This window comes from Mastacembelus armatus, chromosome 19 (genome assembly GCF_900324485.2).
Source record: "Mastacembelus armatus chromosome 19, fMasArm1.2, whole genome shotgun sequence".
NCBI classification, from domain to species: domain Eukaryota; kingdom Metazoa; phylum Chordata; class Actinopteri; order Synbranchiformes; family Mastacembelidae; genus Mastacembelus; species Mastacembelus armatus.
Window position 1 is genome coordinate 19,637,470 of NC_046651.1, and position 10,718 is coordinate 19,648,187.

General features: G+C 45.2%; 2 protein-coding genes across 5 annotated transcripts; one reads left to right on the forward strand and one right to left on the reverse strand.

The window, feature by feature from the left end:
* Window positions 1-3,851: 3,851 nt before the first annotated feature.
* ch25h (cholesterol 25-hydroxylase) lies at window positions 3,852-5,000 on the reverse strand. Its single transcript, XM_026315390.2, has 2 exons — window positions 4,535-5,000; window positions 3,852-4,357 (listed from the first exon to the last, which is right to left on the reverse strand). Exons 1-2 carry the CDS (start codon window positions 4,955-4,957, stop codon window positions 4,028-4,030), a joined length of 753 nt encoding a protein of 250 aa, XP_026171175.1. The 5' UTR covers window positions 4,958-5,000; the 3' UTR covers window positions 3,852-4,027.
* A 139-nt stretch (window positions 5,001-5,139) lies between these two features.
* LOC113135385 (interferon-induced protein with tetratricopeptide repeats 5-like) lies at window positions 5,140-10,690 on the forward strand. Of its 4 annotated transcripts, none has more exons than XM_026315387.2 (11): window positions 5,140-5,238; window positions 6,555-6,668; window positions 6,927-7,106; window positions 7,840-8,029; window positions 8,136-8,327; window positions 8,533-8,751; window positions 9,000-9,126; window positions 9,212-9,335; window positions 9,423-9,564; window positions 9,729-9,776; window positions 10,263-10,690. In XM_026315387.2, the coding sequence occupies exons 2-11, from the start codon at window positions 6,664-6,666 to the stop codon at window positions 10,515-10,517; spliced, it is 1,482 nt and encodes a 493-aa protein (XP_026171172.1). In that variant the 5' UTR covers window positions 5,140-5,238; window positions 6,555-6,663; the 3' UTR covers window positions 10,518-10,690. The 4 variants fall into 4 exon arrangements, with proteins under 4 accessions (XP_026171172.1, XP_026171170.1, XP_026171169.1 ...); XM_026315384.2 differs by lacking the exon at window positions 5,140-5,238 and adding an exon at window positions 5,861-5,987; XM_026315385.2 differs by lacking the exons at window positions 5,140-5,238; window positions 9,729-9,776 and adding an exon at window positions 5,857-5,987.
* Window positions 10,691-10,718: the final 28 nt, after the last annotated feature.

Below are 10,718 nucleotides of genomic sequence, written 5' to 3' on the forward strand. Positions count from 1 at the left end.
AAATGATGGATCATGCAGCGTCTGGAAGAAAATTCCACTACAGCAGATGTTTATCTGACTATGCTGTTAATAAATTTAAGAAAATGATTCCATCTTTATTTACATCTATGCCAAGTATAAACATAGTGGAGGGCAGCTGCCTTAATCCTACTCCCTACCAAATTGATCATGTTGTTGACAGCGCTGTAACCTCACTGCGTCAAACTCTTGATTCTGTGGCCCCTCTGAAAAAGAAGTTAGTGATTCAGAGAAGACTAGCCCCATGGTATAATTTACATGTTCGTACCTTAAAGCAGGCATCACGAAGGCTGGAAAGGAAGTGGCGTTCCACAAACTTAGAGGAAATTTTTCTAGCCTGGAAAAACAGTCTACTAACATATAAAAAAGCTCTCCGTAAAGCCAGAACTGCATACTATTCATCACTAATCGAGGAAAATAAGAACAATCCCAGGTTTCTTTTCAGCACTGTAGCCAGGCTGACAAAAAGTCACAGCTCCGTTGAGCCCAGTGTTCCCTTAGCTCTCAGCAGTGATGAATTTGAGTTTCTTTACAAATAAAATCACAACTATTAGAGATAAAATTCAGCAGATGCTTCCTATACCTGCAATAAATGAATCTTTTACTACAGTAGCTCTTGAATCATCTGTAGGACCTCAGTTATGTTTAGACTGCTTCTCTCCCATAGATCTCTCTGAATTTACATCAGTAGTTGCTTCATCGAAATCATCAACGTGTCTCTTGGACCCCATCCCGACTAGACTGCTTAAAGGCACCCTGTCATTAATGAACTCATCTTTATTAGACTTGGTAAATTTATCTCTAGTATCAGGCTACGTACCACAGGCCTTTAAGACTGCAGTAATCAAACCTTTACTCAAAAAGCCTAGTCTTGATCCAGGAGTCTTGGCTAATTATAGACCAATATCCAACCTGCCATTTATTTCTAAAATCCTAGAAAAAGCTGTTGCTAAACAGCTATCAGACCACTTACACAGGAATGAACTATTTGAAGATTTCCAAATATTTCACAGTCTGGTCATTTCCTGCGTAACATTTATGATCCTTGGTTTTTGTTAAAATAAAGTCAGATTCTTGTACCTGAGTTACCAGAGTGGGGATGTCGTTGGTCCTAAGTATCCTCAGAACGTGACATCCACTCTACTCCACTCTACTCCACTCTACTCCACTCTACTCCTCTACCGCACTGTACTGCACTGTACTGCACTGTACTGCACTGTACTGAACTCTACTGCACTCTACCACACTGTACTATTGTTCCTTGGGCAGTGAGTTGCTTCCGTCGTAGTTGCAATGATGAAATTCCTGCAGTGGCCTTTTGTGCTGAGACATGTGGGAGGGAAACACAGAGAGCACAGTGTTTGTGCAGCAGAGTGACTCCACACACGCACACACACACAACCACACACATGCACTAATTATCTGAAGCGTGTCAGTCTGATGCCGTCAGTCCGGGCCACCTCCCATAGTCAGACGGATTCTGCAGCTGATTTATTTTAGTATTCTCAGCCTTAGATTAAAATCATTCTCACAGTTTGTGATTCCACCTGGAATCCACAGACAGGTTCAGACAGATGCTCACCTCACAGCAAACAATTTAAAGCAGTTTGTCGTTTATGTTGTCAGACCAAATGGAAAATCCTGGGGGCATCACTGACAAATCGGTTAGATGTGATAATTATATAAATTTGATTTATGTTTCTTAATGGAAAGAGGAAATGAAGGGTGATGATCCTGTGCAAAGGTGATGTTCACCTGCTCTGCTCAACTGCAGAGTCAGGTCAAAGGTTTGTATCACCTTGTTGCTTCAGCTGTGACTGGCATGTTCCGGCTCAGCTCTGGTGCTGAAGCTGAACTGGTCCAAAGCAAAGTGGTAAAGAGGGAAAAGCAGAAAGTGAAGAGTCAGAGATGCAGTGATGGCTCCTTCCATCTTTCCTGCAGCAGGAGAAGGAAATGGAGCCTTGGAAATGGAGGTGTCCTCCAGGTGTCCCAGATTTGGCTGAGTCCTTCCAACAAACTGTGTGTGAATAAAGACAGAGCTGGAAAAGACTGGTGGAGAGACCAGGACGCTTCACATTGGTTCTTCCTCAGCAGCAGTTTCTTCGTTTTCACTTTGCAAGAACTTCAGTGCATCTGTAAAGTTTAAACGTTATGCATAAAGTACATGCTGCAACTACCTGGGCCGGTTCTTCGTACATCGCTAACTCAGTTACCTGGATTTGATTGTTGACGATGTGACATGATCTTGGATTATTTGGTTCTTCGACGCTCATCCTGAGCGAGAGGGTGTCGTTGACATAATGAGTTTGTTAGAACTTCATATTAAAAGTTTGACTTGTCGGAGTAACAACAGCACAAACTATGAGCAACGTGTTGAGATTCTTTGCCAGTGGCGCTTTCCTTTACACTATTGCAGATGTGGAGAACTTGGCTAAAGTGCTGTCTGTTCACAAAGTTTATTTGGCCCTCAAGCAGTTTTTAGGGGGTTTTGTGGTCTTTCTAAGCCACTTAAGACCCTGAGTTGTAAAACATTGCAGGTACGTTCTACTTGTTAATGAAAACAATGTGAATGAGACCACGCCACTAAATATGAACTGACTGTGCCCCAGGCTTTCCTAATGTGACTGGTGCCATAGACTGCACACACATTCATATCAAGGCCCCTCCAGGCCCCAATGAAGGGGATTTTGTCAATCATTTTCACACATTTACACACATTTATTCTGGGCCAACACAACTGCATTTTACCATTGTACCGGTGACTACGATGGGATCCTGCTTGGGAACAGGGGCTATGCCTGTAGGCAGTTTTTTTATGACCCCATTTCCTGACCCCAACCCTAGGCCATAAACCTCTTACAATGCAGCTCCAGCCAGGACAAGGCACCGAAATGACCTTTGGGCAACTAAAGTGTTTTTTTTTTCTTTGCCTTACCTTTTTCCTAGTTGCTCAAATAAACAAATAAGCACATTGTTTCACAGTCTTTTAAAAAAGAGTAAAAAACAGCCATTGAGCTGTTCCCTGATGTTTTTATTAAATGTTGGAACTCTCCATAGCCCTCCGTGAAGAGTTCTTGTTTTGTCACTGAAAAAAAGTGTGCACGCCCTTTGGCCATTGTGGGCAACCAATAGCAGCGTTGCTGATCAGTGTTTCTGAGTGTTTCGGGCCCCTGAACTGATATTTATGTGTCACCTTGAACAAAACAAGAACCATTTTTGTTTCTTTAGGTTTTTTAGGTTTATTGTCAGATCACATCAATGCACATCAAGCCTCACTTCACAAAACCACTTTCGTATTTCAGTTACATTCGCGTCCAAAACCTTCCAACATTCACCTCAAACTCTTCTGCTCTCACTTCACCGTCATCCGTCGTAGATAATTCAGTTTTTCATCAGATAAAAGCAAAAATTCATTTCTGCATCTAAAATCAAGGTTTCAGGACCCTGCACTCATACAAACCTCATCAATTAGTGTTACATGTAGCTACAGTTTTCAGGTACTTCTACTTCAAACTTCAATTCAATTCAGTTTTATTTGTATAGCAACAAATCACAATACAATCATCTCAAGGTTCTATACAATAAACAAAATCAAAACCCAACAAATCCCTTATGAGCATCACTTGGTGACAGTGGAGAGGATAAAGTTGTACTGCAGTAACTGCAGTAACAACACTACTAGTAGTAACAGCAGTAAACAAAATACTTACAATTATATAAATAAATATAGCTTAGCTTAGAAAAGTTTGTCCATCTGCCCATATAGTACGTTTATACAGCCTTTTAATGTAAAAGATGATGTTCTGTTAGTCAGAGCTTTTTTTCTTCAGTGCAAAGTGATTTTAAAAACTTCAGAAACTTCCCCACAGCTCACACATCCCACTGTCACCTGTCACACAACCCATAACCAGTCCAGAGACAAACCTCCAAAGTTTTAGATATCGTCCCTCAGAAACTTGTTAAAAGGCTCTAAAACCAAAAGAAGCTACCCTTCAGGTGAGTTCAACCTTTACTCGGTTTGCAGAGTCCCGGCCAGCCGGTCCCAGTGGGTGAAATAGGGGGCGAAGTTGCACTTGGACTTGAGGTGGTGGAGGTCGTGGTGGCGGGCGCCGCCGTACAGCCCCAGTGGCACCAGGCGGTGCGTGGCCCAGGGCAGGTCGTAGCCGCAGTGGTCCTCCACCGACAGCCAAATGTTTAGCGTGAAGAAGGCGAGCTGGGTAAGCGGGTGGCAGCCCAGCAGCAGGGGGGTGGTAGCGGCGAAAAAGCCCAGGCTGAGGGTCTCCCAGGTGCCGGTGTACTCGGTAGTGAGGACGGAAGGGGAGGTGTAGGTGTGGTGCACCTGGAGGAGGAGAAGAAGAAGCGTAAGTATGGAGAAACACCACATACTTATAACACATATATAGAGACAGAAAACTAATAGATGACTGGATTATTCTGTTCTTGTTACTTCTAAGATTTATTCTAATTTCAGCCGTTGAGGACAGAACAGGTGAAACCTTTACAAAAACCTACGAACCTTGTGGAAGGTGCGGTAGAGCCAGGGCACCTTGTGGTGCAGCAGGTGCCAAATGAAGCTCTGGAAGTCAAAGAGCAAGAGGCAGACCAGCACCTGAACCAGCAGGCGGGGGAGGCTCGGGGCCTCTGTGGGTTGGTGGCCCGGCCTCAGGTACCAGTGCATCACCGTGAGCGGGAAGATGAAGACCAGGTGGTTGTAGAGCGTCAGAGCCAGACAGCTCCGCACTGAGGCCCAGCTGATGGAGTTCTGAGGCTGCAGCTTGTAGCTGCGCAGCAGGGCCCACCTGGAGGACAACACATCCAGCAGCAGGAAGGGCAGGCAGAAGGACAGGTAGACGGACAAGGAGAAGAGGACGGGGAAGAACGGGGAGAGCAGGAGGTGGGAATGTCCCAGGAGATGATTCCAGAGAGGCTGCAGCAGCATCCTGCTGTTGGGTCTGTGCTTTCTGTCTGTTCAGTCTGTCTGAATGGCTTGGCTTTATAAGAGTTGCCCCCAGAGCCTCATAGTCTTAACCCGCCCCCATGTCCTTTTAGAGACACATCCTACTGTAAGGAGTGTTGACGTAAAATAAGGGAAGTTGCAGCAGGTTGAGACACAGTCTGACCGTCACTCCTGCTGGCAGAGCAGAGGAAACAGTTTTTACTACCCAGAGCTGAAGCTCCACGCAGCTGTCCAGCAGACAGACTGGAGGACACAAACCACTGGTTAGTTGTGATGTTCTGGTTCTGGTTTCTGGGTCTGGTCCTCACAGCAGCTGCTGATGTGAAATTACACACAGTGTATCCGCCTCATGTGGCGACATCACATTCTTCTGCTGTGACTGTTGCTATCGAACACTGACTGTATTATCACAGGCCCATAAAATGCCCTGATAAGCTGCTGTTTGAGCTTCAAAGCCTCTGTTGACATAGTCCTGGCTGGTTTGGGATCAGCTCAGATGAATGAAAGCTACGATAAAATAAACTTTATTGCTCTACGACTCGGGCAGTGTGGGTGATGAACACACTGAAGGAAACACGACATGTTAATGACATGTTGTGTGTTTAACACAATATTATCTACAGTCGTAAAGACAAATGAATGAGTCTCAGTTCTCTAATGTGAACGTGATTAAACATGCATGTCTGCTGTGCACAAGCCCAGACTCCAGATTCCCTTTGTCTTCGTTGGTTTCTGCTGCAGCTCAGTGACATCTGCTGGTGTGTAAAGGCACAGCAGGATGACTGCACGTATAGTCTGACACTTTCAAACTAATTCAGTTAATTCCAAACATTTCATTCATGAATGACATTTTCACTGATTATGGCAGAGACATATTATGCTCACATGCTGATCAGAAAGGAAATATATAAGAAAACTGATGGCTCTTACTTTTACTTTCACTTTTTAAAAAGTTGTTGCTTTAAACCTTGTTTTTCTGCCTCCTGCGCTCAGACCAGTTGTGTCACACACAGTAAGTAGTTTTCACCAGCATGTTTTCTTATGACTCTGCTTCTGATGTTTTTATATTAATGACTCTAATGTGTAACCTCAGTGCTTTTAATTTGTAGCTTACACCTTTTTGTCTTGTTCTGCTGCTATTACAGTTTGTAGGAAATCTGTAATATATGGTTTTGTCTTTTTAATCATGTTGGTTTCATGTTTTATTTCTGGTGTTTAGATGTGTGTCATTTATGTTTTTGTGGCCTTTAATATTTCCACTAGACTGTCAATATAAAAGTTTGTTCTAAAGTTTTTAATTATTTTTCAATGAATGAAAAACAGTTTCAGAGTTTTACAACAAGCTGGACTGGGGCAGACAATTTCATATTTATCCATATTGAAAATCATTATTGTGTTATTAAAATAACAGATGGTTTAATAATTGCCATAGATGTGGTATTAGTAGTATTGATGAATGTTTTATTTTCAAAAAGCAGATAAGTCATCTTTCCTGATGTTCCTCTTTCCATGATTTCAAAGGGGCAGTGAATGCACCTTCAGGCTCAGTTTCAGTTTTGTTTCGTTGGTCTGATCACAGGTCTGAGTTTCGATTCAGCCTCCGAACAGACAGCGAGTGGACACTTCATCTTCATCATCTTCGTTTCTCCTCCAGAGTCAAGAGTGTTCTCAGTTTTACAGCTCAGATCATGAGGTCAGTCTGGTGTCACTATCGTGTGTTTCACTGTTAAAGTGGAGGTAAAAGGAAACGAGCTGAACATTCATTCACACACTCAGTTAATCCAGTAACTATGACGCCTCACACACTATTTTAAAGTTAACTGATTTTAAAGTTATCCAGTCCTGGGCCTCGTTACCTCAGACCCAGTCAGATGGTTTAATAAAGACAAATGAGGGCGGTTCAGCTCTGTGTTTGATGGTGGTTGACTTTTGTCTGTGATTCTCTGTGCAGTGATGGTCACAGCGCTCTGAGCTCCAGGCTGCAGCAGCTGCAGAGCCGCTTCACCTGGGATCTGAGGAAGGAGGACATGGACCTGGAAAACCTCAGCACTCGACTCCAGGACCACATAGAGCTTCAGCTGGGACAGCCGGGCGCCGTGGCTCGCTCCTACAGCTTCTTGGCTTATGTCAGGTACAGTAGCTGAAGTGTCCACTGCTCACCTGGCTGAGTCGCCAACAGCAGGTTCATCCTTTCAGTTTATTCGGTGCCCTCCCCAATCCTGCACTAAAGGTCCCATTTGTTGTGCCTATAGACAATATTAGTGACTCACAGCTGGAACGTCGTTAGACTCTGCTGGGACGGTGTTTGTACCTGTGGAAATGGGAGTGGAAACAAGAATGTCCTGGCTGAAGTTTACATCAGCCTGAATCAACCTGAACCAGCCTGAACCAGGCTCAGTGAGTCATGGAAAGCAACGTTTTCCACATAGTCTTCATCTTGAACTGATAAAGTCCTTCTCCAGGCTGTTGTTGTTGTCCACAAATCTCCATCATCACATCCATAGAAACTTTGCAGGCTGGTTGGCGTCCATGTTTGTTTTGGTCAAGGAGGCAGCAGAACTGGGCTCATAGGGAAGGTTTACACGTCCAGTGGTTCAGTGTATCGGCCATGGCGTTTATTCAGACGTCAGGAGTTTGCCGTCCTTCCCAACTGTCCAGGCCTAAGGCCAGTATGAGCTGGAGGACTTGATTTACGCGTAGACCCGACCAGTCTCGGAAGGGGTCAGCCAGTCCAGCGTGTCCCCACCCTCAATGTTGTTCAAGCTGAAGCGAAGGTGACGCAGTGTCTTACCTGGACAAACTCCTCAGTCAATGGCTACGAATTTTTAGAGTGAAGTCAACATTGATCTGTGGTTTCCCCTCAGGTATATTCAGAACCAACCGCAGGAGGCGGAATCACTTCTCATCCAGTCAGAGAAGACGACCAGAGAGTGCTATGGGGAGGACAGAGAGCAGCGGCTGATTGTGACATACGGGGACCTGGCCTGGCTGAAATACCACACCGGGGACTATATGCAGTCACAGACCTACTGGCAGAGAGTCGAAGACATACTGGTACATTTACGCTGCGGACAGAGTTCATGTTCTTAATGCTCAATGAAGAACAAGGTGCTGCCTTTGTTTAATTTGGTTCTCCACCCGGCCCTCTTTCTCTCCACAGCTGAAGTATCCTACCGGCTCCTCTGCCCTCCTGCACCCAGAGGTGTATGGAGAAAAGGCCTGGACCTACCTGAAGTTTTCAAGGTCTTACTATCCCAAAGCCCTCGAGTTTTTCTGCAAAGCATTGGAGCTGCAGCCTGATGACTGCGAGTGGAACGCCGGCTACGCCATCGCCCTCTACCGCACAGAATCAGTCAGTTTTGTCAAAAACAAAATGATGTGAACAAAAGTCCTTGGCTGCACCAAACTGGCACACTGACCTGAGGGATCCATCTGTGCCTTTGTTATTCAGTCATTTAATTTCATGTTCATGTTTCTCGGACGTTTCAGTTGCTAAAGATTAATCTGAAGCTGAGAGAGAATTTATAAGAGTAAACAAACTAGAGTCTGATTTGCAGGGGGGTTCAGAAACATCCCAGCAATCAGAGGAGTCACCCGCCACCAAACAGCTTCGCCGAGCTCTGGAGATCAACCCTGATGATGGTGTTCTGCTGTCCATGCTGGCTCTGAAGCTGAACCCGCACCAAGAGGCTGAGAGTCTGGTCGAGAGAGCGCTGAAACTTGGGTCGGACAACCCTCATGTCATCCGCTACATAGCCAAGTACTTCCGCAATAAGGTAAGTTAGAATTCCTTCTTTCCATACCTGTTCTGCAGCACTTGGTTCCAAGGCATTCCCAGGCCTAACAGGACAAAATCCTCAGGCATCCAGAAGCTGACCCACCTCACTGACTTGGTGGTTTTTAAGGCAGTGAACACAACGAGGAGGCTGTTTGCCTCCAGCCCCTGTTCAGGATGTCTTCATTCAGCACACAGTTGTGTTTCTGTCCCAAAGCTGCTGCTGATCCAAATGCATGTGTGTGCCAGGGTGACGTTGAGCGGGCTATCGATCTGCTGAATCGGGCGCTGAAGAAGACGAGCCAATCAGCTTTCATCCACCACCAGCTGGCTCTGTGCTACAAGTCAAAGAAGAGTCCCGCCAACACCTCCACCAGTAGGCACACGGATGTAGGCCCAAAGGTTCCTTACAGTCCTGTCAGCCTCTCTGACCTGATCTCTGTTGTACTGCTCTGCCCTAGACCCGAAGCACTGGAGGCGTCTGTGTATCCAGCACCTTGAGGAAGCTGTGAAAATAAGACCTTCGTTCGTCCTCGCCATGGTCGACCTGGCGGTGCTCCACGGAGAGGAAAAGGATTTAGACCGGTACGCTGGTCTGTTATTTATTTCTTAGCCTGGGCTGTACCGGGAAAACAGTCCCCCCATTTGTTGGATTTTGTCTTTCTCCCTCAGGGCTGAGAAGTGGTTCCAGCAGGTCCTGCAGATGTTGCCCGGGTCGGAGAAAAGCATTTGTCAGGGTTTCCATAAGCACTATGCTGACTTCCAATTCTATCACAACAGAAACATGGATAAAGCGATTGATCACTACACCCAGGTAGGATTCAGCTGCAGGAACAGGTGTGTTACTAATATACCAAGTCATTAGCCCCATCTAGCCCCACGGATGGACGGGTCATAACTGCAGAACCAAATAATCGATTCAGTTTTTATTAAAATGATGAAGTAACATTTTTGTGGTCTGTGCCTTTCACTGGACAGGGTCTGCTCTTAACACCGGGGACGAGGAACGGCAAACAATGTGCCAAGGTGAGGGCCCGGTTTTACGGATGTGCAGGTGTGGCCGTACATTACACAGAGTAGAGCTGGTGGTTTTAGAGCTCACAGACACAGTCACAGACACGGTTGTTCAGCGCTAACCCAGCACAGACAGGCTGAATTCACTGAATGTTGACAATGAAGAAACAAAACGCAGCATTTACATTAACAAACACAACACAGCACATTTATTAAAATGATTTAAATGAATGCAGTGTGTTAACCACACGGTGACTGAATATTTGTCCATGTAGCAGCTTTTTGTTTTACCATCAGGGAACTGATCCACTTTGGTCTCTGCTGTCCTTCAGTTTTATTGATTAGGCAATAAAGTGCCCTCTGCTGGACAAGAGCACAAACTACTTTAAATGTCCTGCTGCATTTACAGACTAAGCTTTTTGTTAAACACCTGGCAGATGTAGGAACCGTGATTAGACATAAATTCATTGAGAGATGTTGTCGCTGTTTTGATTCCAGAAGCTGAAGCAGATCGCAGAACGCAGGACTTTAGAAAACAGGAATGACGCTGAGGCTTACAGTGTGCTGGGGCTGGTGGCCAAAGTCGAGGGCAAAAAGAAAGAAGCTGCTGAGTTTTATGACAAAGCTCTGGACTGTGATGGAAACAACGATAAGTACCTGACTGCGCTCTGTGAGCTGCGAATGGAGCTGCAAGAGGCTGCTGAAGACACATCGGCCCTTAGCTCATTCACAGCCACTGCACAAGTTCTTTAATCTGGATTCTGTTTTTATCACATCACGAATATAAGGGTTAGTTTAGTTCTCATTAACGTGGGCCAGAATGAGACTCGTGTGTTCAGGAATCTGCACATGCATCGAAAATGTAGATTAAAACACATTTTTGTTTCTCGTTCTCATGTGATTTCCAATAAATGCTGCACTTTCCATCATCCTGTCACCACGACTTGGACCCGC

What these genes read in the sequence shown, in the direction of transcription:
- ch25h (XM_026315390.2), bottom strand. Translation starts at nt 4,957, where the DNA reads ATGCTGCTGCAGCCTCTCTGGAATCATCTCCTGGGACATTCCCACCTC. An exon ending in TCTACCGCACCTTCCACAAG is followed by an intron (nt 4,358 to 4,534) that starts GTTCGTAGGTTT and finishes CTCCTCCTCCAG; the next exon opens with GTGCACCACACCTACACCTC.
- LOC113135385 (XM_026315387.2), top strand. An exon ending in GAGGAAAAGGATTTAGACCG is followed by an intron (nt 9,336 to 9,422) that starts GTACGCTGGTCT and finishes TTTCTCCCTCAG; the next exon opens with GGCTGAGAAGTGGTTCCAGC. An exon ending in ACGGCAAACAATGTGCCAAG is followed by an intron (nt 9,777 to 10,262) that starts GTGAGGGCCCGG and finishes TTTTGATTCCAG; the next exon opens with AAGCTGAAGCAGATCGCAGA.